This window comes from Corvus moneduloides, chromosome Z, assembly GCF_009650955.1.
Source record: "Corvus moneduloides isolate bCorMon1 chromosome Z, bCorMon1.pri, whole genome shotgun sequence".
In the NCBI taxonomy this organism is placed as follows: domain Eukaryota; kingdom Metazoa; phylum Chordata; class Aves; order Passeriformes; family Corvidae; genus Corvus; species Corvus moneduloides.
In genome coordinates this window covers 22,256,387-22,277,391 of record NC_045511.1, presented here as the reverse complement: position 1 = coordinate 22,277,391, position 21,005 = coordinate 22,256,387, and the positions used below count along the sequence as shown (strand labels likewise).

General features: G+C 43.2%; 1 protein-coding gene across 2 annotated transcripts in view; it reads left to right on the top strand.

The window, feature by feature from the left end:
• Positions 1-21,005, top strand: part of LOXHD1 (lipoxygenase homology domains 1) — a 153,994-nt gene that overhangs the window by 67,527 nt on the left and 65,462 nt on the right. Inside the window, exons 15-26 of one of the 2 annotated variants that reach the window (XM_032095893.1) lie at positions 2,602-2,678; positions 3,561-3,757; positions 4,092-4,284; positions 5,109-5,269; positions 7,989-8,283; positions 8,807-8,961; positions 10,323-10,456; positions 11,356-11,504; positions 12,795-12,899; positions 13,622-13,750; positions 14,481-14,645; positions 18,996-19,177. In XM_032095893.1, coding sequence (XP_031951784.1) covers positions 2,602-2,678; positions 3,561-3,757; positions 4,092-4,284; positions 5,109-5,269; positions 7,989-8,283; positions 8,807-8,961; positions 10,323-10,456; positions 11,356-11,504; positions 12,795-12,899; positions 13,622-13,750; positions 14,481-14,645; positions 18,996-19,177 — 1,942 coding nt within the window. Of the gene's footprint in view, positions 1-2,601; positions 2,679-3,560; positions 3,758-4,091; positions 4,285-5,108; positions 5,270-7,988; positions 8,284-8,806; positions 8,962-10,322; positions 10,457-11,355; positions 11,505-12,794; positions 12,900-13,621; positions 13,751-14,480; positions 14,646-18,995; positions 19,178-21,005 lie in introns of those variants that run through there. The other variant, XM_032095892.1, reaches the window with a different exon arrangement.

Genomic DNA, 21,005 nt, shown 5'->3' with positions numbered 1-21,005 from the left:
CCTCAGAGCAGGATTCAGTGTTATCCCAGATACTGCCAAAACATCAGCAATGGCAAAGGTGACAGAAAACAGCAGCATGTCCACTGGCAACAGAAACAGCAGCTTGCAGGGCACAAAAACCAGGAGAGCAGAAGTGTGTCTGCCTTGTGAACTTCTGCCTTCCTGAAGGCCATGCTGAGGTCAGTGGTCCTGGGGTGATAGAATTCAGGCTTGAATTTTGTGGGTCCTCCCAGTTAACATCCATGTACACAGAAGCATCTTGACTTTTGGGATGATGTGATCCCCTAGCCATTGGATACCTGTCCAAGGATGTGAATCCTGAGCCAGCATCAAGAACTACGTGATACAAAGGTATTAAGGATCATTCTAACAGGTAAAATAACCCCAACCCACCCCAGCCCCAAAATATCAATAAAGGCTTCCTTTCTTAAGACAACATGACGTCTTAGCATGCTCTCATTGCAATCTACCCTTGCTCAATTCTTGACATCAGCTTCATGGTCTTCCCCACAGATTTTTCTGCTCCTCTATCCCACTACACCCCTCAGCCTCCTCTGAGGCACACCACCATATCTGATGCCCTCACATGGTGATGTGTGATCATCACATGTTCATGTGTTTGTCATCTTCATGCTCACCAGCTGATCTTTTAGCCCTGTCCAAGGCCACCTGCACAAGGCCAGCTGCTTTACAGAGAGAAAGGGAAGAGTACGGGGTAGAGTGCATACCCGACAACCTCCCAAAGCTTAGAGGGAAGCTGGGGCTGGAGGTGTGTGTCCGTGTGGTGGGTCTCCTGTGCACCTTTTTTGCATGACAACACTGCTGCTCGTGCTTCCAGGACCTGGCTAGCTCTAGCTCATGTTTGCATTTCTTTCCTGTTGCTGCTTTTTTTTGCATGGTTTCTTTGTACTTATTGTTTTCCTCTGGTTGGGAGGAGAGGGAGAAGATTGAAAATAATATAATATTCCTTCAGATGGATGAAGGGGAGACGTACCATCCTGGGTCTTCCAAAATATCTGGTCCAACTGGTGATGACTGTGAGCTGTGCTGGCTTTTCACCAGTGAGGTGCCTTAGGTTTGATCCAGCTCTCAGGAGCTCTCTTTGTTCGTGTCCCCAAGTCCTGGTTATAAGGGTTGTTTTCTGGTTTCCATACGTGCTGACTCACTGTCAAAGATAGAAACTTTGATTGGAAGGGAGTTCCCCTCCTTTTTGGCACATGGGCTGCATGTGTTTGTGCAGAAGCAGATCTGCTGTGGTCCAGTGTAGCTACCTTTAAAAAGAAAGTTTCTGGGCATTTGTTTTTACTCCTCCTGGTCCTGGGAATTGTTAAAGCCATTTAAATACTCCGTGTAACCTGCCAGAGAGTGCTCATTTGTTCTTTTCTCGCCCCTGCTGGTTTGAAACAGTATTTTTAGCTGCAAAAGGTGCTGCTGTAGATAGATGTGTACCTGGGAACAATGAGCATTCTGGGAACTGCTCCTGCTCTCACAGCACCACTGTGGGAAACCTGACCCTAAACAGATGCTTACAGGAATATACTGAGCACTGCAGCAATCTGGGATTGAAGAGGAAAGCGAGAAACTTCTGGCAGGGCCCTGGCTGTTTTCATGCAGTGGTTGCTGTAGGGCACGTGATGGGGTTGGGGCTGCAAATCCTTCACCCCTGAGGCTGAAGGAGCAGCTGTGAAGGTTACCAGGTTAGCAATTGGTTCCCCTCTGTCTTGAGAGGGGACTTTTGGAGGGAGACTGAAGAGGGAACTTCTGAAAAGGGCATGTAGTGGTAGGATAAGGAGGAAATGATCTTAAGCTGAAGGAGGGCAGAGAGATTAGATATTAAGAAGAAATTCTTTACTATCAGGGTGGTGAGGCCCTGGCACAGGCTGCTCAGAGAAGCTGTGGCTACCCCCCCCCCGGAAGTGTCCAAGGCCAGGTTGGACGGGGCTTGGAGCACCCTGGGATAATGGAAAGTGTCCCTGCCCATGGCAGGCGGTGGGACTGGATGGTCTTTAGGGTCCCTTCCAACCCAAACCATTCTATGATTCTAAGATTTTTCTCTCAGAATTTTTTCCCTTGAGATCATGCTACAGTTTGCTTTGTGCCCAGTTCCTCTTCTTAATTAGTCTAGTTGGATCTTTAATGTTGAAAAACATAGAAAAGCCTTTCTTTTTGCTGATGCCAGCTGCCTCCACGTACCCAGTCCTAGAAATGGGAATAACACAATTCATCCCCTCCCTCTAGTAGTAGAGGCTGCAAGTCTTTCTGGTCAACGATGGTCAGTGCTTTCAGAACACTAAAACTGCCTCTTCACAGGAATAACTTGTGGTTGTGCAGTTTGTGCTTTTCAGACAGACGGACATCACAGCAGATGCTTATCTACTGCGAGCAGAGCTCTCATGGTCCCTCTTCTTGGAAAAATTGAGGTTTATAATGTGGCTGCCGTATGGTCTGGTCAAGTTCCTGCTAAGATAACAGAGATACAGAGCCCTCTAAAAACATATTTTTGATGGTGGTGTGGATTTGGGCTGTGTGTGAAGCCAATGTAGATTTTGAAAGGTTTAACAGGTGCTAATTATTCAAAGACAACTTCTTTTTGTAAACCAGATGGCTTGACAAAAATGAGGACGATGGTCAGATTGTCCGAGAATTAGTGCCTGCTGGGGAGTCACCGTTGCTAAAAAGTGAGTTTAGCTTGGAAAACAGAAGGTCTGGGTTCGAGTTGTACATGGATGTGTTTATTTGCTTTATTCTTCTTAATAATTCTTGTCAGTTACCAGTAAATCTACTGGGCTTTTTTTACCATTCTTATGCAAGAAGTTGCAATAGGTCGTGCTGCAAGAAATGCCTCTGACTCTTAAATTCTAGTTTATGAATTGGATTAATTTGTATAAAAGAGCATAATTGCAACATTATATACGTAGAAAGAAACTTCGATTTTTAATGTTGTGATTTGTTTAAGAACTGCCTATTTGTATATCTTGCTCCAAAGGGTCTTGAATTTCCACTATTTTAGTAGAGTGAATTCCATCAAATAACTGCATTCTCAGAAGAAAACCACCAAAAAAATTATATTGTACTACTCTGGAGAACCAAGGCTCCAATGCTACAATTTTCTTTATAAAATGGTGCTTGCAGAGCACAGCTTGTTTCGTTAAAAAAAAAAAAAAGAAAGTCAAAGTTATTGAATTAAATTGTAAGTATAAAAATAGTGAAATAATCCCATTTGCCTAAGTGCATTTTTATGGCTTGGGTAATCATCTAAGAGTGAGAGGGAGGCATACAGAATATTTTATGCTCACTGGTGTAGCTAAAGTGTAAGTAACCAAAAATACTGGTGTATGCTTACTAGTATTGGATCTCTCATTTTTTGGTGAAAAATTCCAAGGGGTAACAGCTTCTCCAGTGTGGCCCTAAAATGCTGGATACATGAATGGAGGGCAAAGTCCTTTCTGTGTCTGTATCTGGAGCTTCCCTCCCCTATATCTTGTTTGAAGCCAATTGCTTGGCTGGGCACTGGAAATGCCACTCACATGTCTGTGTTTTGTACATTGATCTTACTCCAGATGTCAGTTATCACATCAGCGTGAAGACGGGAGATATCCCTGGTGCCAGCTCAGATTCCAGGGTTTTCATCAAACTCTATGGTGAAAAAGCAGACTCCAGCAAAGAGCCTCTCTTAGTCTCTGATAATGATCTAGGCAATTATTTTGAACGTGGTCGAGTGGATGAGTTTACCCTAGATATGATGGATATTGGAAAGGTAAGAATTAATTGCAGGTGGCTCTATACTTTGTGCAAGTGTCTGAATTCAGAATCAAAATAACACTCAATATTGAATGTGATGAAAGAACCTTTCATCTTTACATTGGATATTAGGAGACAAATTTTACATAGGTTTTACACCAGTAATCTATTGTGCATGCTGGCATGTGAGGAGTGTTTTAAGTCTATAGTTAAATACACATATAGATTATTTACATGAACACAGTGGAAGAACACAGTGCCAGGGTAAGAAGATTGTTAGACATTAAGCAAATTCTGTTGTGTTGCGTTTTTTTCCCTGCCCTCTGGGTTTTTGTTTGCTTTTTTCAAAGATCAACCGAATACTGATTGGGCACGATAATGTGGGTCTCCGGTCCGGCTGGTTCCTGGCCAGTGTCCAGATCACAGTTCCAGTCCAGGGAAGGCAGTACATGTTCCCCTGCAACCGATGGCTTGACAAGGATGAGGCTGATGGCAGGGTGGAGGTGGAGGTCTACCCAAGTGAGATTTTGCCGACTGAGAAATGTAAGAGAACATGTGTTGTGTTTAGCTAGGGCTAAATATGTATTGCTCCTGTTCTTGAGGGCAAGGTCACCACTGTGTTAGGCACTACAACCAAAAGTCACCATCGCTATGAGCTTATATTGGTGAGGAAAGTAAAATATTCTCCTCATGTTTTTTAAAGGGGTTGGGAAAACATTACAGAGATTTTCATCTCCATTTCCTGAGACCATATGAAAAATTTACATCCTGGGCAGCACAACACAGCACAAGACAATGTACTTCTTCACTGCAATATCAGAGGGTTCTGCTTTTTTCTACATTTATCTGCCCCAGTCCTTTTTTCTCTTCATGCACAGGCACATGTCCCATCCTGTCTTTATTACCCCGTTTCCTGGAAGGGAGAAGCTTTTTGATAAATAAGTGCCAAATCCCTACTGGCCACTTGACTTTTATCAGTAGACCCATTTTCTTCTAAGGCTCCAGTTAAAATTTGCCGTCAGATCCTGAGAAAGAATGCTGTGTTTTTCCCCTGCTCTCTGTAGCTCCCTCCCTCGTACTGTACTAAGGAGACCATTCAACCACTCTATAGTTAGTACGGAAACAAAATTCCCTTTTAAGGCTCTGTTTTGCACCCCTCTGACACTGGCTTACTACTTGTAAAAGGAAAACTGTTAGGTTAGTCCTCAGTGAAGAGTTCTGTTATCTCACATTTAGATTGGATAAGGGCAAATGGTCGGCTACGTGGACATTTGTTAAGACAAGTTAATTTAATTTCGAACCTGAGCCCCCGGGAATGTTGTTATCTGAGTTTCTCTGCTGATTTAATTGCTTTATTTTTGGACTAGTGATAAACTATGAGGTGTCTGTAGTTACTGGAGACGTGCGAGCCGCAGGCACCAATGCCAAAGTCTTCATGCAGATTTATGGTGAGACTGGCAAAACGGAATTGATCATCTTAGAAAACAGATCCAACAACTTTGAAAGGGGAGCCACAGATATCTTCAAGGTATGATGAAGGCAGTCACTGACACTTCTAAGAGGGGAAAGAAATGATCAGCCAAAGCTGAGACATCAATAGAATAATTGGCCCAACGATACAAAAAAAAAAAGACTTTTCAAGAAAATTGCAGGTCTGGCGGTATCTACTGTCCTCTACCCATAGTTTTGGAAGGCTTTTTATTTCTTTTATGGGGTTTTGTGTTTTGTGGAGGGACTTTCATCTTCTGAGGGGCTGTTAGCAAAGCTGTCATTGAAATTTATGATCTAATAGCAGTATTTGTTTATATTTACTTTCAAAAGGATCTCAGAAGGCTTTAAACTTTGGGCCTGACCACATGTTATTGCCAATTCTCATTGTGTAGCTGGGGAAAAAAACTCCACACTTGTATAAAAATATAGGGAATCCCAGGTTTGCCCGTGGTCACACACACCATTAACTATGGGTACAGATGTCAGCCCTGCGAAGGTTTGCAGCTGTAATTCCTGTGAATGTGTGAATGCCCCATGGATTTTACAGTGCCTGTAGCGCTGTTCCAGTGGGCACTGCACAGTCCTGGTGCTCGAGGTGCACAGCACAGTCCTCCAGGTACCAGGATGGTCAGAAGTCAGGTTTATACTGCAGAGCCCACACCTCTTTCTGAGCAGCCCAGCAGTAAAGAGAGTGTTTGGAGGGGTGAGAAACCTCCGACGTAACTCAAGGGAGTGAGCCAGGACTTGGATAATCCAGCAAGAGGTCCTGGGCTGATGAGGCTGAGCAGCAGGTGTGGACCACGACATGGTCGGGCATCGTCACCCTTTTGGACCAATGTTCTTTTCTGCCTTGTGAGCTTGGAGTTTCTGTCCAGAGAATCCATGGTTTGGGAGAAATGAATGGTCTTTGCACTTGCCCTGATGTGGGATCAGAGCAAAGACAGGATGCTCTGTCAGGACACATCAGAGCCACATCCTCCTGTACTGAAGGAGAGACCAACATCTGGACAGTGAAGCAGAGAGTCCAGATGGAAGCAGGATTTAAGGCACATCTGTCATATGTGCTCACAGTACAAGGCTTGGCACAGCAGTGCCTTACGAATTTGCAGTCCCACAGAGGGTGGATCCATCTCAGCACAGTTAAGCTTGAAGGTAATTGCTGAAGCTCCCCTGAATCATCAAGACTAGGATATCCTTCCTGCTGTCAGTGGCCAAATGGAGGTGCCTTTATCCACAGCTTTACTAGTTTTGTAATGCGTATTTTTGAGATGAGTTCACCTCCTCCTGCCTCATTTTCTTGCTTTACTGAATGGAGTTACTGATGTTTATCCATTTTTAATGAGTTTTTGGGGATTTGAAATGACTAGTGCCTTATAAATGTTTGCTTTTTAAAAACCCTCTATAATTTTAAGATTAGGTTTCTCCAATTTTAAAGGAAATAAGCTTTATAAAATTTATGAGTAAGATCTATTAGCCAATATCAGATTTATAATAAAGCCATATGTACAGTGTTCTGTTTACATAGCTGTGCTTATATCCTCTCCCTGATATTTATTGCCAGATTTGAAAATTATGCCCATTTCTGTGATTTTTTTATAAGCACACAAGGCAGAAGATCTGGAGCATTAATAAACAGATCCTCTATCTCTTTCACTATATGAATATTTACAAAAAGAACGTGGGCAAAAATAAGATTCTGTGGGCTACATGATAATAGGAAATGCCATCAGTCATGGACAAGGCATGCAGGATGATTACAGCAAATCTAAGGGTAAAGCCATGTAAGGAAAGATACATTCTTTATGTCAGGACAGTGGGATCAATTTCAGTTTTCTGATAAGCATCTTGTGTGCAATTGATTTTGTTTTAATCTACAAAACACTTCTAAACTAAAACCTTACATGCCAGGTTCCAGATTTCAGCCTGAAGCATGTGTTTGCGAGTTTTATAACATAAACACTGCATAACAGCATGAGCAATCATCAAGAACAAGTCATGGGTTGTTGAAGGATCATGTGGAGTAAAGTCTTCTATCCAACTTCATTACGTAGTAATCTGGACAGATAATCTAAACCAAGAAGGTATTTGTCTGCTGTGATGACTAGAGGGATGTAAATCTTCTTACTGATCAGCCTTCTGCCACTGAAGCACTGTAACCACTAATGATTGCATCCTCTCTGCACATCAGCAAAGTGAGAAAATACTTCTCTAATTTTCCAGTTGAGAAGGAAGGAGAAGGGCCCTCCAAACCCATGGTCTGAGACAGAGATCAGGTTATATGAGTTAACTGCCTTTTCACTGCACCATTATTGCTTCTTGCTGGGTTCATATCCTGTGCTGAGTATGAAAGGCATCTTATTATTAATTTTCAAGATACCTCATGCACTGAGAATCTGTAAAAACCTGGTATGGTATTATCATATCATATCATCTTTAGTGACAGCACAGAGACAATACAGGTAAGGAGAGGAGTGAGGAAGTAGGGAGCCAAATAAACACAGATTTAGATCCTCTCCTCACCACTGCTGCTCTGAATGTCTTCAGCTCAGTGCATTCCGATGAGATTTGGTAATGGAAAGTATGAAATAGTAAAGCAGAAAGGAAAAAATAAAGGTAAACTTGCATTAAGAAATTGTTCTTATCCTTGCTCAGATATTTTGTGTGATAGAGGTGTTGCTCCTCATTTTTGAGAATGCGCTTTATGAAATTAAGGTTGTCTTCTATCCCCCTGGGTGCTGACTTTCCCTTGGTGGCAGAGAGAGGCTGCAGACGTTGGCAAGATTTATAAGATTCGGATAGGCCACGACGGGACAGGCATTGGGGATGGCTGGTTCCTGGAAAGTGTCACGTTGAAGCGCCTGTCGGGGAAAGCAAAGGAGTCTGACAAAAAGAAGAAGAAAAAGAAGTCTGATGAGGAGGAAGAGGAAGACACCAAGGCAGAAGGAGGGATGGATGTCTACACCTTTGTGGCACATCGCTGGCTGGCTAAGGATGAAGGGGATAAGGAGCTTGTGGTGGAGCTGGTGCCTGATGGAGAATCTGACCTGGAGGGTAAATACCAGAGGGAACGTGTGTGTGTATGTGTGTATCCTGCCTCTGCACAAAGGATGATAACCACACTGCGCTGCTTGGCAGGACCATTTATCCCCCACAACCACACCGTTGCCCCAGGCATGGACTGTATCTTACCCCATGCTGTGGTGGATCAAGTTAGGGAGGAAGAGGATGGCGGGTAAACTAAGGCAGAACATAGAGGGGACAGCCTGAAATCAGTATATACTAAAGGACTTCTATAGGGTTCACCAAAGGTCGTCTGGGGCACTTGGATCAAGAGCCCCAGAGGTTACCACTGTGGCTGAGAGTTTAGCAAGATGTAACTGTTGTTATGGCCAAGGAGATGGGCTGGAGGAAGACAGATTTCCTCATGTTTTAAGATAGATGCCAACAAACTCCAGGCAAACTCTTTCTGTGCTGGCATTTCAGGGGTTACACACTTTCACGGTGAGACACGGATTCAATGAAACACGGCCAGTTCTGGGGTCCTTCTGACCTGCCTTTGCAATTTCACTTGCAGAAAATACATATGAAGTCCACGTTCTCACTGGGACTGTGTGGGGGGCTGGGACGGATGCTAATGTCTTCTTGAGCATCTATGGCATGGAAAGAGGAGACACGGGTGAGCGCCAGCTGAAAAGGTCAAATAACCTCAACAAGTTTGAGAAAGGACAGGTAATGCATGAACTCCACTCACTCAAGCGAGAAGAAGGCTGGCAGGGTTCTCTCGGTTGACTTGCTGGCCATTCAATACAGTCTCTTCTCACTTCTTTCAAATGTGTTTTACTTCTGAAATACATTATATAAAGCAAAATGCCTCAAAACATTTTCCAGGGGAGATTCATTTGAATGATAAGCTGAACAACACTTCTGTGTTGGAATCACCTTCTGCATCTACTTCCTGTAAACATTCTGGTAGTAATGCTTCTTTTCAGGAATACTTAAAGCTTACAAACTTTAAATTAATATTGGAGGGTATTTGTGGGGCAGTTCAAGTATGTACATATTTAGATGCAAATACTATTCTAAATGTTCTAGCCAACAAGCCAGGGAATAAAAGCAGTATTACACAGTGTGCTGTAATTACATTATAATCCAATCCAATTAAAGATCATCTCTTGTATGTTGAGTATTTGCTATAAAAACGTTATGAACAATTAACAAGCTACTGTTATAGCCAGGAGTTTTCCAAGGAATAATTTTGAAGAACAAAAAATTATAGAAGCAAAAAGCAGCTGTGGAAAACTTGCAACCACAAAAAAAAAAGAGCCTAAGTTTGTTAAATAAGCTGTTAGCTGTGATTTATGAGCTTGGCACTGGTGAAACTCCAACCTGCACATGGTTCTTCATTCAGTGGGAAGAGCTCCAAGCTGCAAATGTAATGCTCCTTACTCTTGGGAGTACAAACCCAAAGTCTAACAACATATTAATCACATTAAGATGTTTAAACTGTTATGATAACAAGGACCATCCTGTCACACTAACACAGTTAATAAATTATCTTCTTGGTTGTGGTAAATGACAAAAGGAAGAAATTCTGAAATATTTGAAATAAAGCATATGGGCTGTATTTTGGGGCTGTCCCATGCAGAGCCGAGTTGGACTCCGTGATTCTTGTGGATCCCTTCCAACTCTGGATATTCTAAGATTCCACATAGAGGTGTGCAGGAGAATTTCCATGGAGTCAACATGTTTTTGCCCAGTTCCAGATTCAGTCTGTGGGAAAATACTAAGCCTGAAAGGAATGATATCTAGCAGAGAGAAAAACTATAGGAATCTGAAACTGGGATGAGGTAAAGAAAGGAGTGAAGGGGTAGGCAGCTCCAAGGCTGTTACTGCCTTGTAGGAGACAAACACGAGTGTTAATGGGAGACCTCACAACTCTGTCGCTATTTTTGTACACCCACACAAAGAGTACAAAGAGAACCTACAAATAGCTATTTTTTAATGGGGAAAAATATTACCCTTGGCCATTTACTGCCTTTCTTTCCTTCTTTCTTGGAAACACAGTCATTTGCCTCTTGCCTCCTGTGCAGGTAGATGTGTTCACCATCAAAGCCATTGACCTGGGAGAGTTGAAGAAGCTGCGAATCCGCCACGATAATTCTGGTTCTAGGCCCAGCTGGTTCCTGGAGAGGGTAGAGATTATTGACCTCAAAGAGAGCACCACGTGAGGAGCCTGTTGCGCCCTTTTCTTGTGGTCAGAAAAGGGGCCACGTTCTCAGGAGCCTGCAGAGGCGTGGGGAGGCAGAGGAGATGCAGAAGGGCATCACTGCAGCTCCTCACCAGCTTACAGGGAATGGGCATCCTTTGTGAGCCTTGTGGTCACTGTGCCATGATACAGAGCGTGGGACCATTCTGGGGTACCTGTGGGGGGGTTTTGCAGTCCCAGCACCTTTGTGACTTGAGAATCAGCAGTGTTTGAAAGGAAACCTCAGCTTTTTTCTGTTTCTCCAGGGAGGGACTCATCTCTCCCTCCTGGAGCAGAGGCTGCACTCAAACATTTCCTTTCTAGGCCCCACTTTGGAAGACTCTGAGCTCACGTTTTGTTTGCCTTTTGTACTTAATGTAAATGTCTGGGCCAAAAGAAAATTCTGATCTAAGCAAACGCTCGTGATTTCCACAGACAGCTGGATCTAAACCTGAAATACAGGCTTGCCTTTGAGCTGGAACATGCTGGAAATCACACGCTTAAAAGTTGCACAATGCTCTGATGGATGGGACCACTCATAAGGACAAGATGGGTCCAGTCTTCATAAACATAAAATGCCTGGGAGACTGGAGGTTCCTTCAAGTTACTAAACTTTTTCTGGGAGTGAAATTAAAATGAATCAATCATGTGGGGCTGGCAGCCCAGAAACAGCGCTTTGTAGTATGTGCTCCCTAACCTATTTATGGATTTAGTTCCCAAAAACACCAGATCTCAAGGATGAAAACAGATGTATTGCTCAGCTTTGAGTAATCTTGTTGTTTTATTTTTTCTTCAAGTAGCCTCTGATCTGTGCTTTTTTATGTTATTAAAGCCTGTGAAGTCCTGTGTAAGTGTCGGGTGCTGCTGTCATTTTGTAGGTATTATTTTCCATGCCAGAGGTGGTTGGCAGTCGAGGAAGATGACGGTCAGATTGCCAGGGAGCTGGTCCCAGTGGATGAAGCATTTGTAAAGAAAGATTCAGAAAATGACAGCCAGTCTCCTGCAACTTTGGGCCTGGAACAGAAAGGTGGAATATATATGTTGGCCTTGTATTTCTTCCAGTGTGGGGTTGGAAAGGAACCAAGTTGTTAGTGCTGTTGAGGGCATTAGCAGTTATCAGTAGCAGTTACTCACTGAGTTGTGAGTAACTTTGCCCCAAAATGAAAATTTCAGATCTGAGTGAAGTGTCAAGTGTGTGTCAGACTCCGAGGAGTGGACCTTCCTCATTTTTAGTCGATTTAATCATCTTGCAAGATTGGACCCAAAGTGACAAAGCTAGGAAGATGGGTAACGTGTTCAGTCATCATTTTTGAACTGAAATGTATATTGGTGGCTAATAGCTAAGGAAAAAATCTCATTCACTTCACATCATGGACTGTAATGGTTAAACGTTCCAACATGAAACTGAGCAGAGAGAAAACACACCCAGAGAAAGGGAAGGGACCTAAATTTATCTCACTTTCCATCTTGATGCTTGCTTCCTCCAAAATAACTTTGCCTCATTGTAAATAATTTTGCATGGTAACCACAGAGCAGAGACACACTCCTTGGTCCAATCCTGCAAGGTGCTGAGTGCCAAACACTTCCACTGGTTTCATAGCCAGTGAAAGGTTTTAAACTCTCTCCGATTTCCCCCTCAGATGCTTTTAAATATATGAATAATTCCCAAAAGCTGTGTAATCAAAAAAACTCCACAAAGTGTTTATCCCTTTGGTTCAGAAGGATGTGCTGGTTGACCAGCATCTTGGAAAGATATGTCTAACTAGGGAGGAAATCTTGAGGTTACAGCAGCTTAGTGAAGACCATATTAGACTTTTCCACCTTTTTTATGAGTTTACTGCACTTTCTAGACCATGGTACAGTAGAAACCTCCCTATTGATGCTGTTCTGAAAGGTCTGTTTGTGAATATGAACTGTATATGTCAGCGTACACAACTTCTGGTATGTGTTATATGCACATATATTATTTGATGCTAATGAAATAAAGGGGAGGCATGCAGATTTTTTTTAAATGAAATATTATAGTCAGAGGCAGCTTTGAGGAGGGTTAGAGGTTCCCAGGAAGCAAATGGGAAGGATTCAGCACATTTCTTATCTGTAGATATGCAGGCAATATGCTGAGTGACTGGAGCAGTAGAAGATTCTGGAATCAGATAGCCCAACTCACCTCAAGGGCTACCACAGCATAGGACAGGAATTAGAGATTACAGCATGGCTGTGATCAGTCAAAACAAAACTTAGACCAAGCACACATTTATGTAAGGAAAAGTAAACTCCTGGTCTTTACACTCTAAAATTAAGATATTTTATCTGGCAGCTAAATCAACGACATACACAGTGAAAGTGAAAACTGGGGACAAGAAGAATGCTGGGACAGATGCCAATGTCTTCATCACACTCTATGGAAGTAAAGACGATACAGGTATGGCTTCAAATGATGGAACAGGATAACAACTCCCTGTTTGATACCTGAAAAGACAGGTCATGGTTTCTTGTCATTTCCTCAATACCCATTTCTCACTCCTTTTAGTACAACTTCATGTTCTCGCAGTCGGTCCACACATCTTGGTAACTTGGAGCATGGCACCAGCTGCTGTAAATCACTGCCAAACTTTGCGATGCTGATTTGCACCAGCTGCTGGTCTAAAGGTTTTAATTTCAATTATAGAAACAGCACAGTTGACTGGGACTACATTATTGAGTAGTGAATACAGTGAATGATTTGCTTTCCTCAGCAGTGAATCAGCATGCTCCTGAAACCCAACCCTCCTCTGCCTCTTTGAGTGGCCCAGAAGTATTTAATCAGCTGATGAGCAAATCCTCTTGGAAGCAGCTGAGGCGTGTGTGCAGTGTCTGGGATGCCTGTGAGAGTGACAGGGAACTGATGGGTAGCACCGATTTCTTTAGCTGGGAGCACAGCATGACAACATCGTCGCCGTTGCACTGCCAGAGGATAATTCAAGGGAGAAATTCTGTATATTTTGGGTGTTGATACAGACTTGGGCTCAGAGGGAGGGACAAAGCTCAGATCTTGAGATGAAAAGCCAGTTTTTGCATTTTAGCCACTTCCCTCGTTCCACTATTGACATTCCCAGAGGATTTGTTTCACATGCTGAACAATGTCCTTTTGCATCGCCACAACAGGGATAGTCAGCCTAAAGGCCTCAAAGATTAACAAGAACAAATTTGAGCGTGGGAAGGTAGATGAGTTTACAGTGGAATCTGTGGATATTGGAGACCTGAAAAAAATCAAGATAGGCCATGACAATACAGGTAAGATAATCTGCTTTGTAATGCAGTGTTTCTAGTGCACTGGGTGCATTGCTGTATAAAATAACCTGCCTCCAAGACCCCAAACTTAATTTACCTTTTGGTGACATATCCTTGCTGTCACTTTGGCTGTTGCTGCTGCTGTCTTTGCTGCTAACTCCATTCCCATGTGACATTATGAGCTCAGTGGTGCCAGCTTGCAGGTAGCTTTGCACCCTCTCCCTCTACAAGAGTCTCTATAGTTCTACAGCCACATCTTTAGAGAGATGTCACAGATATCACCAAACCCCGTATTTGTTTTTATTGCATGGCACCCACAGACTTGCCTCATATCTTTATTAAGTTTTTGGTGGTGTTTTGACTGCTTTTTTAGGCAGAATCCTGCCTAAAAGCAAGGGAGGCAGTGCAGGTATGCATGGATCTCTTCCCCTGTGGGGCATTAAGGGACAGGTTTGTTGATAACTGCTCTGTATTATTACAGAGGCCAACTGATAAAAGCGATGCAGTAATTGGCATTTCCACGCACACATCTTTAGCCTGACGCTTATAGAATTATAAAGCTTTTTAGCTCAATCCTGGGCAATTGCATCCAATGATCTTTATGTCATATATTCTATATTCTCTTTGGCAAAAGACAGAAAGATTTATTTCTCAGAGGTCTGGCATGCAGTGATTCATTTGCTGTTGTCTGTAAAGGCTTCGTGGGTTATTCACTGTTATCTCTCCACCACAGGTAATTCAACTGGCTGGTTTCTGGAATGGGTGGAGATTGATGCCCCATCCCTGGGACAGTGCCTCAAATTCCCTTGTGGCCGCTGGCTGGATAAATCAGAGGATGATGGAGCCATTGAGAGAATTATCTTCCCTGCAGAACTGCAGACAGTAGAGTACATCCCATGTGAGCAGAATGCCATTTCCCCAGGATACACCCATCATTGCAGAAGATAAAATCTCACTATTTCATGCTGTTTTATAGATTTCTCCTGTCCCTTGAACTGGCTTTGGAAAATTTATAAGTAGATCACATGCCAGCTATTCCAATTACTACCAGAAGGTTCCTCTGGGTGCTCTAGATTAACATTTCCTGCATTTGCCAAATCAGAGAATCATTAGAAGTCATGTGGCTGGGGATGACTGTCTTTTTTCTTCCTATTTCCCCATCCTCTCCAAGTCCTCTGCTCATTCCAAGCTGTCTTCCTCATCTCCAGTTTCCCTTTGATCTTGTTCCATTCAAATATTGCCATTTCTGTTGTCAAAGGAGACAGTCTGGTCTTGCTTCCAAGTCTTAGTTCTTCCAGTGCCTTTGGCATTGCACACCCATCTCTTGCTGAAAGACCCTCTTCCAGAGTTTCTTTATTGTGGTTCTTTTCTAAAAGTGTTGTACCAGTCTGCCTCTTTTAGTGTTCTCCAATTTTTCCTTACTCTTCACTCCCATCTGAATTAATGTTTTGGGTAAACATTACCCCAACTTAGCTCGTTCTGAGTACAAGTTTATAATTTTCAAGTCTGCAATAGCAACTCAAACTCTTCAGTTCTGGCAGCTTCTTTTCCTGTTTGCAGGATACTGAGGATCAGATAACACGGTTTTCTTGAAATAAATATTTTTCTTATTTTGTAGCCTTCTCCCTTTTCATGCTCCCCTCTCCTAAGTGTCTTTGGCTGTGTGCAGAGTACAGGCTCATGGACTTTATTGGATTGTCCCTCTCTGATCTGCTTCATTTCAAGTGGTTGATAAATTCTGCCCACCATTAGGGTACTGCCAGAACCACTTCTTCCTTAGGTTGGGTTGGATGCCACAATGATGAGGGATGAGGTCTGACACCTGGGAGTTGATTTCCTGACAGGTTCCTCCTTGGTCATTCGTAAGAAGAGCTAAAAAATTTCACACAAAAGCTGCCTCCCCTCTCACCTTATTCCCAATGTATGCATTAAAAGTATCAAAAGCCTTACTGTCTGCAGTTCCTTATTTAGATATCAAAATTTAGAGCTGCCCAAACTCCCTTCTTCTGCCACGGTTTCCTTCTTCACAAGTAGTTGTGGGAATAACCATACAGGCTGTTTTGCCTCCTTCTTTTTTACTGCGAGCACAGTGGTTCATGTTAAAGGTCCCTCCCACATCCAGGTCCCTGTATCCTGCAGTCTCTAAGCTGAAATAATTTCTTCTCTGAGGATCTGCCACTGTCATGTCTTTGTGCTTCACCCATTCTTTGACCAAGGTATTTTTATTTCTCACATCTAACCTTCTTTACCCGAACTATCTGGAGCAGAAGAAAGGATTCTCTTTGCTCCCTCATGTGTTTTTGTCAGTCAAATAGAAGAAATAGTAGTAGGTTCACAGAAGTGAAAGAGATCTTAAAGCTCATCCAGTTCCACCCCCTGCCATGGGCAGGGACACCTTCCACTATCCCAGGCTGCTCCCAAGCCCTGTCCAACCTGGCCTTGGACACTGCCAGGGATCCAGGCGCAGCCACAGCTGCTCTGGGCACCCTGTGCCAGGGCCTGCCCACCCTCACAGACAGCAGTTCCTTCCCAATATCCCATCCATCCCTGCCCTCTGGCAGTGGGAAGCCATTCCCTGTGTCTTGTCCCTCCATGTCTCATCCCAAGTCCCTCTGCAGCTCTCCTGGAGCCCCTTTAGGCAGAGCCAGGGGCTCTGAGCTCTCCCTGCAACCTTTTCTAGGTGAGCACCCCCAGCTCTCCCAGCCTGTGCCCAGAGTAGAGATGCTACACCCCTTGCAGGATTTTTTGGCTTCCTCTGGACTCACTCCAGCAGCTCCATGTCCTCTTTAGGTTGGGGATCCCAGAGATGGATGCAGTATTCCATGTCTTTGCGTCTGACAACATAAATTGAGTAATAGGTGCAGTGATACCTTTTGTAGGAGTGAATACAACCCAGAGACTCAGTACGTGCTTCTCATCTCTTTTTTCCATGTTATCCCAATCAATATATATTTTGATGCAGATGTTGACTGTATAATTTATTAATACCTCTGAATATTTTAGTGATGTAGGAGTTTCTGGCATGTTGTGCCTTTGAGTACATAGCTCGTGTTAACCTGATTTTTGTCAGCAGTCCACACCTAGCCTCTGGAAGCAGTCAGGCCTCTCTGGTAAAGAGTTTGCACCAGGCTCGCTGTCAGCTTAGGGTTTTTCACCATTTGAACCATCCCCACTGTGCTGTTTACTACATTCTGGTTTCCTAACAATTAACCTGTGGGTTTCAGTTTGCCAGAGGTAACTAAACCAGCTTGATTTGTTTTATGATGACTTGTGCCAGAACTGTTTCACAATGAAAACATGTCATCCACAGTCCAATTAAAATCATCCCTGTGGGGATACAGCTTTAAAAGTGCCATGTAAATGAAATGGGCGTCTGACAGCTGAAAGTTGTGCTGCTGGTGACCTTGTTAGGGCGCTGCTCTGCTGATTCAGTTCTAAGCTGATGTTAATATTCAAGCAACAAGAGCAAGTGCTACGGCCTTCAGCAGGGAGGATAATTTTTAATTCATAACGCATAGTGTGTGATTTTTGGTCTCCAGGATTTTTTCCCCCCTCTTCTTACAATCTGGAGAAACTACTCCAGTTTACTTGCAGCACAGCAGAGCAGATTTCACTAGGTTGGGCAGAAAGAATATTGAGTACCTCCAGGCTGACTCTCTGTAGAAGAAAACTTCTTCATCTGTGTCCTCCTGAGAGACGTATTTAGAGAGCTTGAGCTTTTAATGAATGATTAGTCTCTTGTATGCATAGTCAGTTACTCCAATAGTAATAGAGAGGGTGTTGGGAGCCTTTTCCCTACCCTAACAGAGATGCTGAATCTGAAACACAGAGAGAACTGCTGTAACGTAAAGAGCAAAAATGACTGAAGTCGTGGCAGAGTAGGAGGGTGAGAAGGACAAGCAGATGAGAAGATTGTAGTGAGGGATGGGAAAGGATGGAAGTTTTTTAGGGGTGGTAGGGAGAAGAATGGCCGGGGCATATCGTGGCAGTGGCAGAATCCTGGTTGTGAAGGCTGTGCTTATGGGTACTGACACTGAGGGATAGTGTCTTCCTGAGGCAGGAGAAGTCCCTGCAGCTGTTCAGTGATGCCCAAACCTTTCCTTTCAGAAAGGATTTAAAGGAGTTTGGGACAGGATTCAGTTTGCCAGATAGCATACCTGACATCACATGTTCTCATTACAGTGGAGTGTCTGATCTGCCGTCATGGTTATTTGGTCATTCAGAGGTGGGATTTGGGGAGTGGTTCGGCCAACCTCCATGAAGATGCCTTAATTCCTTGACAGAGTGTTTCTTCAGACTGTACTGACTTTAATGATTACATCTGGAGATGTACACACCTGTCTGATGTGCAGGCATCTGAACCCATGTTTCTTACTCTGTGAGCTAAGCATCATCTCACCTTGAAAACTGGGGATATATTCAGCAAATCCATAGCAGAGCCAGGAACAGAGCCCCTGTTCCCACATTCCTGGGTCAGCCTTACTCCTGAGCAAGTCTGAGTCATACTCCAGCAGGACTCAGGACTGAAGAAGCTGTGAAGATAGAATAGAACAAAAGGACGCATCGGTTTTTCGGGTCATGGTACGTTCTGAAGAAACCACAGGAATAAGATAGGGGAGTATTTATGGTCTTGATCATTACTGTTCTGCATTCACCATGGGTCTGGGTTGGAATTTAACCTGTTTGCCTCAGTGTTTCAGGGTGAGGTGGTACTAAGTGAAAAATAGAACAGAGGAATTATTAACTTCCTTATGATGGATTTTTGTCATATGTTTAGTAATGGAAATATTAGGACTTTTTTATCAATAAGACTGTCTTGAATATTTTTCACTGCCACCAGTTGTCTCAACTTCATCCATCTTCCTTACTGCTCAAAAATTTGTGAATTCATGTTTTGCTTTGACTCTTGAGCTGATGAAGTAAATCTTGTTTCAGTAACTTTGGATGGCAGGTATACTTGAGTGTAGCGTGATTAACTTAAAATCTCATTACATGAACACAGATCAAGGCCAATTTGCCTTATAAAGGAAAGGAACTTCCTTATTGAAGGAAATTCCTTTGGATTCTCATAGGACTGACCAACTCGATAATTTAACTGACCACAAGTGTGTGATTCCTACTCTCTCCTCTTCCACTGTTGAGATTTATAATTCATTTTTTGTTTCATTAATTTTTTTCTTAGGAGCATTGCTATGCTGCTACTAACTCCTTTTGGCTTGTTTCTGTTTTCTGCCATTTCCTAAACCAGTTGTTCCTTACGAGATCACGGTGTATACCAGTGATATTTTTGGAGCTGGCACAGATGCAGATGTCTTCATTGTTCTTTATGGAAGTGATGGGATTTGCACTCAGCAAAAATCCCTGTGCCTCAACAAGAGAGAGCAAAGGATGTATTTTGAAAGGAATTCAGTGAATCAGTTCATTGTGGAGGTAAGATTGAAGCATGGGGAGCATTGGGGGGAGCATGCAATGATAAGGAACAGACTCCCTCAGTACTCTGTGTTCTTGTACTGTAAAACCATCCAATTTATCTAACCAAGAGGAAGTGCTATAATGCCTGAGATGAGTCTCTCAAAGATGTGGGAGGTCACAAAATGCAGCTGGCCCTTTATCAAATGAGGAAGGTCATGTCAGCTCCTGCCCTTTCTTCCTTCTCACCTCCACTGGCTTGAGGATGTGTTTCCAGGCTTGGGAGGGGCCAGAGGTTGTTTCCAGAATGACAATGAGAGTGGAAATCTCGACCAGGATGTGTCACCACTGCTCTGCTCCTCACTGGTCTCACCCACCTCAGTCACCACTGCTCTGCTCTGGGCTGGGGTGGCCTCACCTCGAGTGCTGAGGGCACTTTTGGGTGTCACAATATAAAAAAGACATTAAGATGTTAGAGCGTGTCCAAAGGAGGCCACAAGGATGGTGAAGGGCCTTGAGGGGAAGCCGTGTGTGGAGAAGTTGAGGGCAGTTGGTCTGTTCAGCTGGAGAAGGGGAGAGCTGGAGACTGAGTTGCTGTTACAACTTCCTCGTGAGGGGAAGAGGAGGGGCAGACACTGATCTCTTCACTCCCATGAGCAGACAGGACTTGAGGAAACAGCATGGAGGGGAGGTTTAAGTTGTGTATCAGGGAAGGGCTCTTCCCCCAGAGGGTGCTGGGCACTGCCCAGGCTCCCCAGGGAATGGGCATGGCCCCGAGGCTGCCAGAGCTCCAGGAGGGTTCGGACAACACTTCCAGGGATGCACAGGGTGGGATTGTTGGGGTGTCTGTACAGGGCCACGACCTGGGCTCCATGATCCTTGTGGGTCCCTTCCAACTCAGAATATTCTGTCATTCTGTTATTCTCTTGCAGTTTGCAATACTTAGAAGCATAATGCTCTTTCTTCTTCAGACAGAGAAACCATTCCTGTCTACTGAAACTACTTTCCTGTAGACAAAGTAATTTTTGAATACCTGGGCCTAACTTTTTGAAAGACCTTACTGAGTATTTCCTGAAGCCTTTGCACAACTGTATGCAAAAAGTAAACCAGTGCACATCAAAGAGTGAGCTCATTTACATCCACAGTATTAAGCAATTCCTATTCATAGTATATTCTTATTGCTGAAAATTTGTGAGAGGCAAAAAATACAAGCAGACCTGCTCTGGCTTATCCTGTTGATGCTGCTTCATGCCCTTACCTTCCTCTTCTGGCTGCAACACCAACACAGACTTCACAGAGCATCTTACAACTTCTCTCTGTTTTGAGTTTGGTTTGTTTTTGTAATTGAAGGCAAATTTTAAACCAATTTTTTTACAAGTTAAAATACTTGCAGCCCACATTGTTATTACATGTCATGAATCATAAAATAAATCCCCTGTGTGATTCCTTTAAAACAAAGAATAAGACTTATTTTGGTGGAGTTTCCACACAATTTTTCGTAATAGAGGTTGCATTAATCCACAGGTATAAATCTTACACAGAGTGTTCTGGTTAAGTCTTTATTGCGTAAGATTTATTTCAATTTTGGTGGAATCTAAAACATCAGTACTTTTCTTAGATTAAGTGAGAGAAAATGCAGTGTGTTCTACAGATTTATAACATCATATTAACCTGTCCCCAAACTTCATTCTCACTTCACCAGTTCCTCTTTCTCCAGGAGATGGGAACAAAGCAAAATATATTTTTCGTTCACTTGCTTGTGTAGAGCCATAATTTGGAGTTCAACAGACCTTAAAAACTATTTGGGAGGTTTCAGAAAACACAAACTGGGAATTGTCTGTTTGCTTTG